General features: G+C 38.9%; 1 protein-coding gene across 1 annotated transcript in view; it reads right to left on the minus strand.

Annotated features, from left to right (window-relative positions):
• Nucleotides 1–3,902: 3,902 nt before the first annotated feature.
• Nucleotides 3,903–19,173, minus strand: part of LOC120737384 (formin-like protein 13) — a 50,166-nt gene continuing 34,895 nt past the window's right edge. Inside the window, exons 13-17 of the mRNA XM_040038037.1 lie at nucleotides 18,858–18,987; nucleotides 18,706–18,738; nucleotides 18,201–18,298; nucleotides 15,219–15,302; nucleotides 3,903–5,720 (exon numbers count right to left, since the gene is read on the minus strand). Of these exons, the coding sequence (XP_039893971.1) occupies nucleotides 5,619–5,720; nucleotides 15,219–15,302; nucleotides 18,201–18,298; nucleotides 18,706–18,738; nucleotides 18,858–18,987 (447 nt within the window). The 3' untranslated portion in view covers nucleotides 3,903–5,618. The remainder of the gene's footprint in view (nucleotides 5,721–15,218; nucleotides 15,303–18,200; nucleotides 18,299–18,705; nucleotides 18,739–18,857; nucleotides 18,988–19,173) is intronic.

Genomic DNA, 19,173 nt, shown 5'->3' on the forward strand with positions numbered 1-19,173 from the left:
TTCTTAACAACGTTGTTAATTTTAGGCCAAAAAAGAGTTTTGTCCATAACATTTTGAAATTATGGCAAGTATATATATTGTTGATGAGATAGAGGTCTCAGAAACTCATGTAGCAAATATGATACGAAGGGTATTATAGGGTTAAATCACATTAATATTTTACTTGTCCCCTACAGCAATTGTTTCCTTTTTAACAAGTGCTGTCTATAGGGGACTTAAATTGTTACATTATCAGACATGGAAAAATAAATTTAAAAAAAAAGTCCCATCAGTGGGTCTTTAAAAATGTCTCTAAGGAACTTAATTAGTCGTTAAAAGGAGTGAATGTACTCTGAATTTAAGCTACTGTATTGACACTTGTGAACAGCCCTGTCGCACACAAGGAACCACTTTGTTACTCTTCAGAAAAGTTCATGTTCATTTGTCATTGCATATAATATAAAACTAATTAAGCATAAATATGCCACTTTTCAAAGTAATAAGATAGAGAGCAGGCCAGAGGCGATCAGAGATCTGAGCTGTCAGTCACTAACAGAGGCCGCCTGGGTCTGTCAGCAATCTTTTAACATTTGTCTAAGGATATTTTTCTGGGGTTGTATCAACAATTTAGGAGTATATGTCTCCAAATCAATATCAGCCAGACACACTATTCAGTGCTCTTTTGAGTCTTGAACCTTGTAAACTTAAAGCGAAATGTCTTCAGGTTGCTCCTTCGTGGAGAAGTGGGATGCTATTATCAACCTGGATTTTCAGGTGTGTGGGTTTTTTTTTTTAACATGCAGAAAAAAACAACAACTTTCAAACCGCTTATTTTTTATCAAAGTGTGATTAAATGCACAGCATGTATCTCTCGATCATTAGCAGGCATTTGTTTAGGCCGTGTGACTCAAGAGTGCCTGCCTCATGTGCTTTCATTGGACACAACAATTTTTGTGTAAAAATAACTTTGATTAGCAGCGATGCCTGCTGCTTAATCATTATAAAAACCCAACCCTATAATCGTAGTTTTTGTCCCTCTTGGTGCAGAACAAGAACCTTTTAACACCACAGTGAAATTATTGTTATTACCATTTGCACAGAGCTAGTTTCTGTGTTTTTTTTAATGTTCACCTTTCTTTCAGGTGTATTTAGGTAGCGGAAATTCTTTAAAAAACTATATTGCACTTAGCTGTTAAAGCCCCATCATGTTGGATGTGTGTGTGTTATGACTTACAGAGTAAATGCTTAAAGGGTTTGAGTGTAATAAGAAAACAAGTAAATAACCCAAGAAACAAACTAAATGACATTGCATGATAGAAATCTATGACAAAATGACCCTGCTTCTCACTTTGTGACAACAGTAAGGCTTCTCTAATAGGTTCACGTTGTCAATCACTGTTTTGAAGTCTTATTGAAGTCAACAAGATTTCATTGCTGAAAGACCGACAATAATTCAGGCTAAACTTTAGGTATACTTTGTGAGTGTTCAGCTCAGAGTGTCCAGAGGCGTAAAATAATGACGATTTGTCAAGTCCCGCGGCGTTTCTGAGGAACACAAAAGGTGGACGCGGCCGCTTTCTTATGCTACGCGTCGGGTTATGGATGAAATCCAGTAGAATGACGCTCCCATGGTAATTCACGTGTATTCCAGCCCTAACCCTAACCTGATCCCTAACCTTAACCAGCACTTTAATGACGTTAGATAGTGTTTGCATGTTTCCTCATTTTTCTGATCTCGTAATATAGGGACGTGTTGGGTCCCCGGAAGCGTAATATATCAACGATTTGTCACCTAGCATAAAATGTTATGCTTTGGTAGTGAGAACGTGTTGGAGTGTCAACCATATGCCAACACAGAGCCTCTCAGTTTCTTAGAACCACCTTTTCTATGAGCTTTAAAAAAAAATGTTTGTGCTTTCATAAACCATGACTCAGAACAGGAAGTCTTAATCTATCCACTGGCAGCACTGGAAGCCCAAACATTGGCCACAGTCCCCAGGGGCTAAGTTGTCGGGCAAAAGGGGATGGGTTATCAGATTAGTATGCCAGCAGACAGTTTTTAATCTCTTGATAAGAAAGGCTTGCACATAATCATAGCTTCCACCCTGATCTAAAACACACCTGTACTCTCTCTTGTTACTCTGATCTCACACATCTCATTTTCCTCGCAATGTAAGCCCTTAAAACCTCTGGAGATAATTCTCAGAAGGTTTCTGATATAAGTGACACGTTTCACATTAGAAAGTCATTTGATCCAGTATTAACATAAAGTATTGATTAATGCAGCTTTAAAGTTTTAGGCAGGTACACAGAAGCCGCCGAGATGTGACCCTGAACAAGTTTACTTTTGGTCCAATGCGAATTTGTTTTATTCCCTCTGCTGCCAATTAAACAGGCGGCGTACTCAGACTCAACTTTCCCAAAATAGAACTGCGGTCCAACATGGCACCACAAAACAAATTTTCACAGCATGTGCCTCTGCTAACATTTTAAATGGATTTACACCATGTCACCGCAGTGCACAAACACGGAGGAAGTCACCGTGATCCAGTGGACAAACCTCTGTAACAATGCCTCCTCCTGTGGAAACAGTCAGAGGAGAGAAAGTAGGTCTGAGGGATTCAAGCAGTACAAACTACGGAGTCTGAAACAAATGTGAAGCTTTGTTTTCTGAAGGAAAACTGTTGCCAAATTGTTTGTTGTTGCAGCAGCAACAACAAAATGAATAATGAACACCTGCACACGGGCGCTGCTCTGGCTGTTAATGAACTTTCTCCACAGGAGTTCATAGGTGAAGAGTGCCTCGCTTAAACCAGGATTTAAGATTTATATATATTGTAAACAGAATTTAGTTCTACAGCACTGTGCAAAAGTCTCGAGCCACCTCATTTCTTTATACTTTGCTAAGAAAATGGGAAATAGGCCCGTGATTTAGGAAAACATGCGCAATCATCTGTGTAAATATAGTGTGTAAGGTAAAAACAGATTGATTGAAAGTCAATATTTGGTATGACGACATTTATTCTTCAACATAGCCTGAACTCCTTTAAACAAGCATTCTTTTAGTCTTCAGGAATAGTTATTCAAAGCTCTTATTTGGGTGTTGGCTGCTTTTGTTTTGTTCTCTGTCAAGATGATTCCACAGGTTTTGTTTTGGCGAGGTCAATACATGACTGATAGTGTGTAAGCTTTTCTGTCCATGTATGTTTTCACTGTATTGGCGGTGTATTTAAGATCATTTGTCTAAGTAGGTTGGAAAGAAAAGCGTTTGGACTTCTTTAAGTTGCTTGAAGATGTTTCACCTCTCATCCGAGAAGCTTCTTCAGTTCTAGGATCATATGGTGGAGAGTCCCGGATTTAAGCCCTGTGGGAGTGTCCCCACAAGAGGGACAATGGACCCCCCTAATGATCCTCTACCCAATCACAGCCCTGTGGGGGGGACACTTAAATCTGGGACTCTCCACAATTTGACCCTAGAACTGAAGAAGCTTCTCGGATGAGAGGTGGAACGTCTTCAAGCTACTTAAAGAAGTCCAGATGCTTTTCTTTCCAAGCTCCTTAGACTACAGTAACCTGGATGACTGAGAACCTTAACAGACGTTTAAGATCATTGTTATGCTGAAAAATTAAGCTATTGTGTCACTTCCCTCAGCCTTTTCTCCCTGTTTCCCTTCTTTAAAAATGGCTTCTTGAAAGCCACCCTTCCACTGACACAGTTTCTGATGAGGCTTCATTAGACAGTAGATGGATTGTCAGATTTTTCATGTTTCTTAAAAACATTATTTTCCATAGACAGTTATTTCAGGTCTGACTACTACTACTACTTTTGTCCTTCTCTTGTCCAGATTCCTTCATTTCTTTAAACACATGAGGTACACCACATGAAATATAATTCAACTAAAGAAATGGGAAGAAACAGTGTGTTAAATGAGTTCTTTGCTAAGTTGTTTATTTTGTAGACATAACACTCATTCATCCTTTGACTTGGGTGTCTTTTTTATGCTTGAATGATTCGTAGATCGGTGTTAAGTGGCTTAACAAACAAACAAAAAAGGATTCCTCTGAAAATTGTCAGATACAAGGAATGCACCAAACTGAGGGAAAAACCAGCCACTGTCCAAAGAAAAACTTTGAAAGACCTTCAGAAATCCTGGAGAGCTATTGCTCAATACCACTTTTAAAAAGATCCAAGAAAACCTGTTTCCTTGGAAACAAAATATGAAGAAAACATAGGTGGCTCAAGATTTTTGCACATTACTGTATCTTAGATGTCACACGGCTGAAGGGAATAATAGTTGGGAAAAAATGTCCAATCATTTACATTGCAGTTAGGATTTTTTTTGCACAGCCTTTTAAATCCCAGAACCCAAACTCAGGTTAAACGTCTGTTAAATGAATGAAAGCTGCAGAAACACAAGGTTATAAAAAGGGTAGAAAAAAATATAGTTAATATATTTATCTTTTAGTTTTTAGAACTAAAACTAATTCAGAGCAATAAAATAGAAGGCCACATAATCTGAAATAACTTTTAGTATTGATTTTTTTTCTATATGCTAAATGTTATGAGATTTATCAGTTTTCGATTTCAAATGCAATACAAGAGCATGAAGTGAAGAGCACAAAAACACAAAAGCCAGTTACAATTCTGTATGAAACAAAAGCTGCATGAACTAAATATTTTATAAAGCCGTTTTGTATGTTTCCTGCTAATGAATCACCCGTTTCTACAGATACAGTTTTAATTAAAATAATTGGTTTCTCCTTTTAGAACGGAAAAATATGCAACTTTTCCATCTCAGCGAGGGGTCTTCTTCATTATGCCACCACCGTTCACAGTTATGGGTATAAACAGTGTTTTTTTCTGTTAACTGATTAAAATGTCAAACACACAAAGGCACATCAATCAGTTCCAACTGGCAATAAGAAGACCTTTCTTCTGTTTGAAAGCTAAATGTATGTTGCTGATCATGTTTTTAGGGTTTTTTTTCCACATAGCAGATGTGAATCACAGCCAGCCTTGGAGTTTCCAACAGAGAACCGGAACAGGCAATGTCCCCAACCAAAGAACAACCGAATGTTCAAAATAATCACACACCCAAAGAATGCCCACCTCCGCTGGCCTCTGATGAGTTGTTTTTAGGGGGTGGGGGTTTGTGCTTCTGCCAGCAAAGAGAGCTGTGAGTTTTCACAGCACACTTCAGCATCTGGGTGTTGGCTCCAACCAAGGGCTTTTACATCCTTCATTACTGATTTGTCTCAAAATAAATGTCAGTAAACCAAATCGAACCAATCTATGATATGATACGATGTGACATAAATCAGTTTGTATTCACAAAATTGATTTCCGTGACATAGTCAGTCTGTCAGGCTGTCCAGGGATAGGATTTGCTACGATGAATGCATTGTCCATTATCTAATAAAATATCTGTACAACTCAGGAAATATATATATTTAAAAAAAAAAAAAAACTAAATCAAACCATCAGTTTGAAAAAACTAATTAAGTTACACTGTGTCATATAGTTCTGTACCTCAAACTTCTATAATTGTCACAACAAAGATGGATCAGTTTCATTTAGTAAGCAACACTGCAGTCTCTGCCCTCACTAATGTAAGTACTCTGTGCAATAACTCTATAACTCATACAGCTTCAGCATGTGCCCTTTTGAAGTCATGCACAAACTGACAAAGCAAGCCAAAGAGCTCCTGAGAGTCTTGATCCGCCGGTTCTCCAAATTTCACCTATGCAGAAGAGAAAAAAAGGTTTACTGATTTATAAATAAATAAATAAATAAATAAAATGAAAATAATGTGGCAGCAGTTACATCTTCCATGACCACAGGGCTTGTAAAAAAATTGTTTTACAATTAACAACTGCAATCACTTTCATTTGTGAAGTGGTGCCTGGCCCGCGCATGTTCTTCTTAACAATAGTCTTTTGATTTAATTAGCTCATATGCTGCCTCAGCATGCATCCCAATCCTTGAGTGCCCTTATACAATGATGCAGACATGTACTGCCAAATTAATAGGTAGACCTAGGTGGTTAAAAGGGTCACTGGCATACTAATGTTAGTCGTCCTGAAGCCAAAGTTTATTACAAAGGGTCACAGTGGTTAAACGTACTAATTTGCTGACTGCATGCTGTTGACTGTGCAGGTTAAAGTTCAGACTAAAGCCATATGCTGTTACTCTTTCCTGGTATTATTTTTGTTATGTTTTACAAATGTGTAATTTCTCTAATGAAATTAACCATAAGCTTACTTACAAGCAAATATTATGTACTATAAATCTTATAACGCACATCAAACAGCTGACTTGAACACACACAGGATGTGCTCACTAATAATATGAAACAGCCTTCAGCACAGTTGGGCTTCATCTTAATTGAATTTGTTCCTTTACATCTTGCTCTTGTAAAGACATTACAAATTATTAAGTATTAGACATGCTGCGCTGGAAGGCGAGTTTCTTACCTTTTCTAATGATCAAGTCTTTTCAGTTTTTGTGCTAAGCTGTCAGAAATGACTAAAGCGTCTTAGAGACTGGCCAGCGATCCCCTAGCAACCACTGGTCCCAAGGGAAAATTGCGTGTTCCCTGAACACTTGGCAGAACTGGCCACTTGCAATCAGTAGGTAAAACTGGTGGCAATGAGGTATATCATGCTACACAGAACCCCCTTCAATTAATACCCGATTGCCACAGTTTCCTTGCATTTGCATGGAAGACAAATACTATTCGCCGAGCAGTATTGAAACTGCGTATCCAAGTTTGTCTTCAAAGTAAAAGTCGCACCTTTTGAAACCTTTTCTTTTACTTTAACGGCAAATACTACTAGTGTTTGTTTCAGCGCTTTCCTTGTGACTGTGTACTGCCATACTTAGAGGTTGCCACTGGGTCGCTGACCATTCACTAAGACTGTGTATATGAGACCTAACCTGGCTGTTGATTCTATTGCTATACCTCATGTCAGCAAAAAACTAAATAAATATACTTCCAAAGATATCACATTTCAAGCTGCTGAAGCAAAGCTGCATATCTCTGCATGAAAAAAATCGCAGTCAGCCTAATAAAAAGCGAGCTTGCCGTTGTTATCACTTATTTACTGCAGTTGGAATATCATACAATTTGCCACAGTTAGCTAGCTCATGCTTTCACAATGTGATTGGCATCATTTTATGCTTCACACTTATTCACAGCTGTGTGGCTATCAGCCGACTCAGTCATTAATATTCACCCAGATGTACAACATGTATATTAGAGCTGACACTAATGACTTTAGCTCTGCTAATGCACTAACGCCAGCCCTTGTTTTTGTAGCTCCCTGTAGCATCCCATCTTTAGTTGCTTATAGTATCTGCTATTTTGTTGGTACTGTAGATTTAATGACAATGTAAAAATGTAATGTTCATGTTTGTATTTATGTAGATGGGGAATTAGGTTTCCCAGCAGAAACCTTGTTGCTGCTGAGATTAGTTGAGAGCTTCATGAAGGAGGACCTCGGACTAAAATAAGAAAATTCCCATGGCAAATATATCCAAAGATCTACATTTAAAGACAAAGAGTATTTGTAGTGGCTGCTGTTTCAGAATAAAAATGAAGGAGGACATTGGCGCTGTAACACAAGCCTTGCTCTTCCAAATACTTAAAGCGTAACAGCTGACAGTCAGTGCATTTGTATTACTGTGTGCTTTCAGTTCGTAGAAACAGTTACACAGGTGTAAGATTCAGCAAAGTCCCCAGCAGCAAAAGGAAGATGTTAGCTAATGGTTAACACTGTTCTCACCATGAAATATTACACTCAGATGTGCAGATTAGTCTATTTGCATACTTTTTTCCTCACATTTTTCACTGTCTGCCAGGGATGCTCAAAATTATGTATAACTTGAGTAAAAGACTTTCTTTTACTTGGTAAAGTGTAGAAGTTTAATCCTCTCAACAGTGTTTTAGCTGATTCGCTTCCTTGTCTTTTGTGCACGCTGAACATTTATGAGTATTTTCACAGACACATGCTGGGCCCAATAAAATCAATTTACTAACCCATATGGATAAATATGTCATCCATCCATTCACACACACATTCACACACTGGTAATGGCAAGCTACATTGTAGCCACAGCCACCCTGGGGCGCACGGACAGAGGCTGCCGGACACTGGTGCCACTGGGCCCTCTGATCACCACCAGTAGGCAACGGGTGAAGTGTCTTGCCCAAGGACACAACTACCGAGACTGTCCGAGCTGGGGCTCGAACGGGCAACCTTCCAATTACAAGGCGACCTCCCAACTCTTGAGCCACGATCGCCCCATTGTAAATTGTATACTACTGAACTATCCTTATATAAAAATATCAACATACCTAAAGTATGCCTGCTGTTGATTTTATTAATACAAATGAAGTTACAAAACCAGACCCAGGAATGTTCATTACACACCCGACAGGCGGGTCTTGGATAATTTTTAACCTGTAGGTCTGAGCTGTGCTCGAAGAAGCAATATTAAAACTTTTTATCTGCAGAAGCTGAGGTGGAATTGATTTTCTTATATCATGTCTCACTGACATGGTGCATTAAACATGTGCATTGTATGAAAAGAGGCTGGTAATGTGACACAGCTGATAGAGTCTAGTCTTCATGTTTTTATTTTTGCTTTTATGTATTAGAAAAATTGGAGCGCATGTTTTATAGCGTATTATATAAAATGTCTCCTTTTATTTAGTACTTGAAGTGGTTTTAAAAACATGCTTCCAGTGTCTGGGGACATCCGCAAATCAACTGCCCCAAAATTTTATGAGCTGCTTCTATGTTTAATACATTTGCATGTTGGCTATTTCAGGGCATCATTGTGAATTCCCTCCTTCCGCCCCCTTGACAAGATGTGACTAAATATGACACCTTTTCCCCAACCTGCTGCTCCCTTGCACTACACCACAGCCCAGTCAGTCTTAATCATTTTTCCAGCCCTCCTGAAGGGGTTTATTGTACTTTCAGGAAGTTTCAGAGGCACAGTCTTAGTACTCAGTAAAATGATCCAGCATGGATGGGACACAAGTGGGGCAAGTGTCTACAGACTGTCCTGTGTTAATCCTCAAATGACATTGGTCTTTTCTTTTTTTTTTTTTAAGAAAAAGGATGCTTGATTGCTCTGTGGTCTTGTATTTAAAGAAGACAACGAGAATAGCCTGAGAATGGTTCAACAAAAAACATTTCAAATATAAGGTATATGAAAAGCACCACCATTTAAAAACCACTGAGAGGTAAAGTGAGTAATATTAACGATCATGTAACAATAGCACCTGTCACAGGTTGGGATATACATATATATGTATTATGTAGAAAGTGACCAGTCAGTTATTAAAGGTGGAGGAAAGAGAAATGGGTTTGCATAATGATCTAAGTGACTTTAGCAAGTGAAATTATTTCTTAGATTTCTTCTTTTTTGTGTTTCTTGGTCTCTTTATCCTTCTGTCAGTTTCACATCTTTCTTTTGCTCAGTTTTTTTGGCACACCTTCATCATCTATCACCCCAGTTCATCCACTATTTCCTATTGTCAGAAAATCTTAGTGCTTTAGTGCTTAGCACTAGTACAAGTTTCCCCCTGTTCTCTGTATTTTGTTGTTTCTTTTTTTCATGAATTTATCTTTTTCCTGCCTCCTGCCAGTTTTGTTCACCTATTCAACTGCCAACACATGTGAAATCTAATTTTTTTGTATACTTTATTAATCCTACCTACTGAGCTATCTCCTCCCCTTCCCTTATAAGAAAATTAGGTACTAATAAAGGACCAGAGAGCTAAAAGGCTGGTCCAGTCCACCACTGGTCCACCACAAAACAGCTGCTGTGGCACAAATTTCTGAAAATTCTAATTCTGCCAATGATTGAAAGATGTTACAGCATACAGTCCATTCACAGCCTGCTTTGTATGGGCTTCCAATGCCACAGGCTGATTGAAAGTTCCCATGCTGATCCCTGTCCACTAGAGAAAGCACCTATGGTAAGAGGGCACATCAGCAGAGGCAGTGTGACACTCTGGGAGTGTTCTGCTGGGAATCGTTGCATTCATGTGGAAGATAGTTTCCCAAATGCCATATTTTTTGCAGATCACAGTCTTTCATAACATCTTTGTTCCTGATACCACAAGTTGCATTGCAAGATCTTGTAGAAGCCATACTTTGACAAGTCATTTGTCTTTTATCCTGTCTTCCTTCTCTCACCCCAACCATGTCGCAGCAGATGGCCGCCCCTCCCTGAGCCTGGTTCTGCTGAAGGTTTCTTCCTGTTAAAAGGGAGTTTTTCCTTCCCACTGTTGCCTTATTGCTTGCTCATAGGGGGTTATATGATTGCTGTCTTGAGGCGACTGATGTTGTGATTTGGCACTGTATAAATATAACTAAATTGAATTGAATTTTGAAAGTCCAGGGAAAACGACAGCATATGAGGAAGAGTTTATTTATCTGCAATAAAGTAGCAAGCTTTTGAGGGTGTACTTCACCTCTCACCCTAAATTGGAGAGATGGACGGACAGGTGGATAAATGGATTGACAGATGTAGCTTATTCTTAACAACAAGCTTCCAAAACTTTGATCAAACATTTAGGGATGATGCTACATTTAAAGCAGCACTGCCTGATGATTAAAATATAACTCCCTGCCTGAAGGGGACAATGCAGTTAAAGGTCAGCTAGTTAAACTTTAAAAAGGCCACAGCTGATTCACCACCAGAACATTTTTAATAATAGTGGAAGAGTGATTTATGTTAAGAATAAGGTATAATATTGAATTAGGATAATATTGAGGTAAATTAGGATTTATTGTTCAAGGATGTTCATTTAAAATGTTCCTCATTTAGAAAAATATGCTTATTTGCTTTCTTGCTGAGGTTTAGATGATACTGATATGATTCTAATATCTGCACATTAAATGAAAAGCTGCAGCTGGGGTTACATCAGTATGTAAGAGGTGTTTCTCAATTTCTACATGAGCTTATGTATAAATTAGAAATGCATGGTATGCATTTTGCATTCTTCACAAGTTTAGTCAACTTTTTGCACTTTTGATCCAGCTACATTGTCTGCTCCACTGAAAGCATATCTACCACATGAAGTCTTGCCTTCCATTGACCTGCTTACCTGCCCAAATTACACGCTAACCTCCCTGACAGGAAGCGGCACGCCTCTGTGGAAAAACTGGCTTATTGGTTTTTAAACTTCGTTGCGGAATTACATTAACTGGAAAAATCCATTGGACCTTTATCACATTGATTAAGTGGTCATGACCAGAGCCTTTACAAACTAGAGGCTGTGAGAGCAAATCAACTGCAGCTGGTGTGAGCATCAACAGTTAGCTCTCTTAAGGCAGAGACACACCGGAGATTGATTTTTCAGTCATCCATGTTCGTGCAGCTTACAAAAAAGATACATGGCTTGTTTAGACAGCTGGATTGATTGAAACAGTTTTTTTCCTCCACATAAGCACAGTCAAATCAAAACATTTTACAGGTTTTATGTAACCTGATCTGTGGATATTGGCTCATTCTTTCCCATTGTTAAATTCAAAAGCTGAATTCCTCACTGTGATGACATTGAAGCAAAGCAGCAGCATGCTTAACTTGAAACCATTGGTTTCCAAACGTGATCAAACAAAATGGAACAAATAAACATTTTTAAAAATCATCAATAAATAATGTATTCGTGCTACTCCGCTATTCTTTCCCCCCAATTCAGTATGTTTGTCCACCTGGAGTTGTTAATTTGGTACAAAGTAGATAGAATTTAAATTTTTAAATTGTGTTTTCATCAATTCCAGTTCAGGTAACTACTATTTTAGGCCACTGACCTTCAAAAAGGTAAATTACCTACTTTACATGTTGAGCCATCTTGAATAGCCAGCTTCTTGTAGCCATGGGTGAGATTTGGACAAGAAGAACTGACTTACTACTACTACAACCCTGAACTGAGCAGAACACATAGCAGCTTCTTAGTAATCTTAAGCTGTGTCCAAATTCCTTGGCCACCTCGTACTTCCAGCCTTTTGGGTCTTCGGAGGACCCGGCCCACGTAGACCACAACGTCCAGGTCCTCCGAAGACCGAGAAGGCTGGAAGTGCGAGGCTGTGAAATTGGGGGGTCTAGCCTTCAGGTTTGTGTCACCAGCTGTCTTGGTGGACTTTAATAAACTCAGTTGTTTGCTCCTTGCTATCTAAAATATAACAGGACTTTGGCGTAAGTTTATTTTGTGACCTAGAAAGAGTAATAAGAGTAATATTAAAACTAAGTAGCTGCCGCCATTGTTAGAAACTGGAATTGGCTGGGCCGCGCTATGAATTCTGGGATATGGTGGGCCACGAAGGATACACCCGACCCATCCTTTAAATCTGGGGTAAAGGAGGAAGCATTTGTCAGCCGCGTTTGGAGGATTCTTTGAATTTGGACAGCCTTCGTTGCGTCGCTGTGACGTAATCGGCCTACAAACGGGCCTCCGAAGGATGCAGCCTTTGAATTTGGACACAGCTTTAGGCTCCAAAAGGTGACCTCTCTTTGAGCATACATAATTCGAAACAAGTAGACTTGAAGTCAAGTCTACTTGAATATTATATTATATTGAATATTATATTGAAAAAATATTGAAAAAATTATATTTTCTTACCAGAGTTGAAGGCTGCCCTGGAAATTGCTACGATCTTGAATTTTCAATTGAGATTTTTTAAAAGGGCACTCAAAAAAGAGCATTTGTGCCAATTGTGGTATTTGTATCAGGTTGTAAAAGATTTCCCTGTAATGTTAAGCTAACTGGTGCCCTGCAGGGTCTTCACTGCGCTTTGCTCTTATATAAAAGTGTGATAGTATTTGCATCCTCACACACACGGAGTGGAGCATACAAAAGACATGACATGACATTAATCAAGTTGACAGCAACTTATTACAGTAATTACAAAAAGAAATTCCTGCCAGGTGTTAACCCTGATGTAATATAATGAAAGACAGGGATCAGCCAATTGGCAAAGCCAAGTGCCTTTCAATATTTGCCTACTCACTGACCACTGTTTGCAGTCAGACTACTGCAAATGATTTGCTACCTCTCCTTCTGCTGCTAACTGTTCACACAATACAACATAGAATTGAAAAAGTATAGATCCATCTACTTATTTTCTCTGATCTGGTGATACTGGGGTGACCGTGGTTCAGGGGGTTGAGAAGCTCATCTGTAACCGGAAGGTTGCCGGTTTGATCCCCAGCTCTCTCTGTCCTGGTTGTTGTGTCCTTGGGCAAGACACTTTGCCCTACCGGCTGTCATTCTGTCCCAGGGCAGCTGTGGCTACAACTGTGGTTTGCCTGCACCAGTGTGTGAATGTGAGAGTGAACGAGTAGTGGAATTGTAAAGCGCTTTGGTTGCCTAGAAAAGTGCTATATAAATGCAATCCATTGTTATAAATACTGGATTATTGCGGTGTTTTATGCTGTAAGTATCTTCAAAACCTGCACAACAAAGGTGCTGCTTTCACTGTCCAGCCTGTTCAGACACTGCGTTAGTGATCACAGCATAACGGCTGTTTGACAAATGTGAGGACTCAGAAGGAAAATGAAGGAGAAACAATATCTGCCTGGCTGGAGCTTCAAAGAGTTTATGCCAGACAAAATCAGCCAGACTCAACGGCTTCAGCCAGACGAGTTGTTTGTTTCCAAACTTTGTGCTAAGCTACATCAACAAATTGCTGTCTGTTGCTTCATATTTACCATACAACAACATGAACGTGGTATTGGTCTTCTCATCTTGCTCTGGCAAGGACGCAGCAACATGTTAAACCACTCCTTTGCTTTTAAAAGAAATTACATGTAAAACACACTAAATGATCCCTTGTTTCCATTTCTTATAAAATCTACACCAAACACAAAGGAATCGATGCGGATGATTCTTTTAAAGGATTTAGAGAAATGCTGAATGGCACCTTTGTTTACTTGTGAACAAATATTTTGAGTGCACAGGAATCTAATTGTTTCTCTAGTATAACAAAATTTCCTACCGGGCCTAAAGCTCACAGCTCATGCTGTCATATCTCAGCTCTCAAATACAGCAGGAAGGGTAAGTGGACTCTATGATGATGGATTGTCCATAGAGATATGAGAAAGGTGAGAAAATAGGCACTGCTTTTGTATTGATTGTTTTTGGTGGGTGACTCCTTAAAAAAAGACATAGCCCCTGTTAAGATGTCAAAAGTGGGATTGAGCTCTGAAAACCTAATTTAACCAGGCTAGTAAGCAAAGAAAAGGTTCTCTTTTATGGACAATGTGATGAAAGAATACACAGGGACCAGTGCTTCCACTAAATCTGATGATATGTGTGACAGAGGTGTTCGTTTTATGGTCGATCTCACGATGCGACCAGAGCTTTTAAGGCAGGTGCATTTCTCATTAAAGAACATCACCGTTTCCAGAGTCCAGTCCACACAAAAGAGCCCTTAAATCATAAAAGGTTCACGTACGAATGGATGTATTGTACATTCAGATATACGTATAAATGAGATGTCATCAAAATACAAAGAGTCACAAAGCAGTATGAAGCTCAAAAACTATGTTTAATTTATGGTACGCCCCTTAAGGTCTAACAAATGACTCAAAAAAAAAAACTACATGAGAATCCCACCAGGGGTGCTCCAACATCTCGTCATTTTTCATCATTTGTAGAGCATCCTAAATCAACGTGACATTGCACATTAAGGGTCGGGATGAACTTGTCTTTCACACTTTCTGGCTGCAGGAAACCAATGTTCACTAATCCTCCTGAAATTATCCAATGAAGGAGGTATAACACTCCAAAACAGCAAATCAGCTGTGGTGGGTTTTAAACGACGTTAAGATCATTGGTATAAGGTATAAATCACATGCATTATATGCGCTTGTGGAAGCCCTCAAGGACACGCGGTGCAAACAAAGTAACCTTGTGGATTCTTGAAATAATGTACTCTCCCAGTGTAGCATGGGGAAGATGAGATGACAAATAATTGAAGAGGGCCATCTAGACATTACTGGGACAGGGGACCATCTGTCTTTTTTTTTTTTTTTTGTGTCCCGTTTGGATCTTTAGCCATCAGAATTGTTGTCTTAAGGCCAAGAAAGATGCCAAGCAGATTTATTTTACCAAGTGGATCATCATGGCCTTGCCATATTGGTCCATTTGATTGACCTTTATTACAATCAACCATCTGTCTTTGACGCTGAGATATTGAAATAATAATTCAAGGATTACCAGTATGTCAGAGTAGAGTTTCTTCATCTCCTCGCATGTCTTCGTCAGGGCCGAAAGATCTGCGTTATATTTCTCAATCGCCATCTAGGATATAAGGAAAAGCACAAGAACCTCCTGGTAAGTTTGTCAGTCTTCTCGCTAACCATTTAATTAGAAATATTCTGCTTATAAAAGGAGGAAACTAAAGATCTGCTACCTGGATTTTTTTTTAAAGGATAATTGTACTGTTAATCAATGGCATATAGGTACATAATATATAAAAATAGATGAGTTGATTCATTAAAGGTGGATTTCCTTGTCTTTATTCATGGACCTCACTACAGTCAGAGTTAAAAAATTAATCTTTATGTCATGATAATCCTCAGTGTAGCCCCTTAATTTGAAGAGCAGACGAGTGAGACTTCTGTAGTCACAGCCAAGTCGAGAACAGAAAAACTGGCTCTACCATTGTAACAGCGCGTATATATGTGCATGAATGACAGAGCATTAGGAAAAGCATAAGAGGCTGGCTTTAAAGAGACACATTTAGGGTGTCCAGGTGTCCCACTTTATGTGCGACTGCACTCCAGCACATGGCAAGATACAAAAGTCTGTTTTCTATTCACTGGCTGTGAAGAAAGTATGCTGTCATTATGGGTCAAGTCCAGCTTAACCTGCCACATCCTTTCGCTGTCAACATTAAGTCTCAATAAGGTAACATGTTATACAGATTTCAGTGGAATGTGATGGAAACTACCGCAAATAAGGAATGCAGCAAAATAAAATCTGGGAAAATACTTTGGTAAGTGCAGAAGGCAATTTACAGAGATATGTTTTCCTTTTTTTGCCAGAGTTGTTTATAACTTTTGCATGGCGGAAGAATGTGACTTACAGGTCAAAATCCAGGCGGCTCAAAATGAGATGTGCACGTATATGGATCCATCCCCTCTTAAACTCAAAGATTAGATTAGACAGAACCGGAGCTGAAATAGCTGCGGTTCTGTCTAGTAACTGTCAACAGTTTTGACAGTTAGTGGAACAGAAAAAGAATGAAACAGACGAATTTAAGAGGACTATCCAGGTTTGCTGAGAAAGTGACATTCAAATAAAAACATGTTCTTCAAGTCCTAAAGGCCAAAATTGTAAACTGTATAATGGTCTTTATTTTACTGCATCTCAGCATTAGTGATGTGTCCTGTATTGTCCCACACAAACATATTTAAGCCATTTCCACAAATGCACTACAGCCCTGAACCTTTAGGCACTGGCCAAATGTGGTGCACGTGTCAGTGCAAATATCCCACATGGACAGATGGGGCTTTAAGCTGCCAGTTCTCTGCTTCAAAGCCTGTGTGATTTCTGCATGTGCTGATGTGAGAACAGCACAGATATTAGTTAAGTGGATTCAGAGCTGGTGAATGAGTGTCCCGTGTACTGCCTCTTGTGCGCTTTACTCAGGCAGCACCCTCTTCTAAACAAACAGAGTATTTCCAGCAGGGAGAACATGGCTGGTGCAAACTGTCTCCTGCTGTGGTCTACATGTGAGAAAGGACTGGTTTCATTTGTTCATGTGAAAAACAGCTTTCCTTTGTGAGGATCTAGTCACTCCATGCACGTTTGAGTTGGAACTACTGTCTTCGTAGTCTTTATAACTTCGATTGCAATAATTATATTAGTTTTAAAAATGCTTTTAAATATGGTCAATCTTTTAATTTTGTTTATTTTCTGAAGAAACACATTTGTAAGGAAACGGTGGAGTTAAAATGTATATAAGATGTTACTACCTGATTTAATTTAATGATAAATTTAACCTGAGGAAAAAAAACAGTAATTTTTACCAGAAACATTGACTGAGGGAGAAAATTGAAATGAAAAGATTCATAATAACATTGCTTTAGCAGAGCAGTGAACAGAAATTTAACAACATGTTATTGTTTGCAAAAGTTTACAACTCGGTTTTCGTCAGGGTCTTTCTGTGTATTTTTCTAACTTATAATGTTTGACAGAAGGTCAAGTCCACTGCGACATGATTGAAGCACCCAGCAATACTTAGATTTTTTTTTTTATCCATTTGCAGAAATGATTCAGTCAGAACTGTTGAAAAGATTTCCTAAACATCTCCCACACTTTTCTCAACCCATTCTGATGACATTATGCAAATGAATTATTTTCTCACATAAAGCCTTCTTCTTGTAGGATGAACACACACATTTGTGCAGGCGTCTTCTCTTCCATCACTGCTCCAACCTCAGCAGCAAAGCTAAATAAGTAAAATGACTTTCTTTTGAGCTGCATTGTTTTGCCTGATATGAAAAATCCTCATTGGGTGGTTTTAGTTACGTCCTTAGCCTTGGTAAATATCCCGGTAAGCTGAATAATTATGATGCTGCCAAAGTTTGTGTTACTGCAAACAGTTTGCAGTCGGCTTACTAAATATTTTCTAAATGTTTACTAAATTTTGAAGGACAAGAACAATTTATGTCTGAAATTTCACGTATAAGCAGTTTGCCATGATAATGGGACATGCGAGGCATTTACACACATGACCTGTAGGCTGGAACCAGCCCGTGAAAGAATCCGAGCTGGGCTACAGGATGGCTTTGCAAGATTAAGAAACAAAACAGGAGGAGCATAATCATTTTTACTTTTGACTATATTGTGCAGCAGATAGCCTTGGATTGCAAGTCAACAATAGATCATGTTGTCCAAAATGATCAATTTCACCCGAGCCTTACATCTGATTCACAGATTTCTTACTGCTAAAAGCAATATCCATCCCTGCAAAACCACAAAAAGTAAGATAATAAGCCAGCAAACTTGAGTAGAGTCGAGCTAAACTTTGTTTTCTTTGCAGAATTGAACTCTGCTTCTTAACAATAACAGAAAGCTGATTTGTTTTTTGTTTTGTTTGGACGATATGTGGCCTAAAAGTTTAAATGACTGACAGCAATATTTTTAAATGATTATTTAATCTTTATGTATGCAAAATGTTTTCTACTTTACCTTCAGGTCTTTGAAGAAGTTTGGATTCTGAGCTGCTATATTTTTCTTCTTGGACATTTTTCTATACTGAGTGATTTTCTTTAGTTCATTCTTCAGGACTGAAGAAAAGAAACACACACACACACACATACACACACACGTCTTGGTTACCGTCCATGATATTTGAGCACTGAAGTAAATAGCTGCTTTAAATCAGGTGCTGTCTCCTGTGTGATCTCGTGGAGTGCAGTATTTGTGGCTTGTGGCAAGTTTTTGTAAGTCATCATATAGACAATATATTGGATTGAGACCTTACACTCCCTAGACAATGAGATCATGGCGTTTCAACAAAGTATACTGAAGCTACAATCACAGAAGATGGAGTAAATGTTACGATCACACTTCCTCACAAATAACTTTGTTGGCACAAAAAAGGAGGGTCAGTATTACAGCAATCTCAGCAAATTTAACAGTCTTTGGACACAGTAGTAAAATGTGACACAGTAGTAAAATGTGATCTACTCACCATCTACTTCTGCGGTCAAGCCTTTGATGGAAGCTATCCAAGAAAGGGGGCAGCGAAACACAGAGAAAATACACGTTTCATTTAACAGACCTCAACTAAAAAGTGCCACGCAGATTTCTTTCAGGTTTGATCAAATCTTGTCTAGCAAATACCTCCAGGGACAGTTTCAAATTCTGCCAACTCCTGGGGAAAAGTGGCCAGGCACGGTTCATGCAACATAATCTGCTCCACAAGGGCATGAAGCAAGGTGAACTTCTTGTCTGTCCCACGGAGCTGGGCGAGCTAGGGAAGGAGAAAACACAAATTGAGAAAGGGAAGGTGGCCTGAACATAGCTGTGTCCCCTTGCCATGCAACGCACTGATTCCAACATAAAGGACAACATGTACGTATGTTCTTTATATCCATGCCTGTGTGTGCTGATGCAAACACGCAGCTTTGTTACTCTAGGTCAAATGAAGAATTGGACG

Source organism: Simochromis diagramma, unplaced genomic scaffold (genome assembly GCF_900408965.1).
Source record: "Simochromis diagramma unplaced genomic scaffold, fSimDia1.1 OVJJ01000061.1, whole genome shotgun sequence".
NCBI classification, from domain to species: Eukaryota; Metazoa; Chordata; class Actinopteri; order Cichliformes; family Cichlidae; genus Simochromis; species Simochromis diagramma.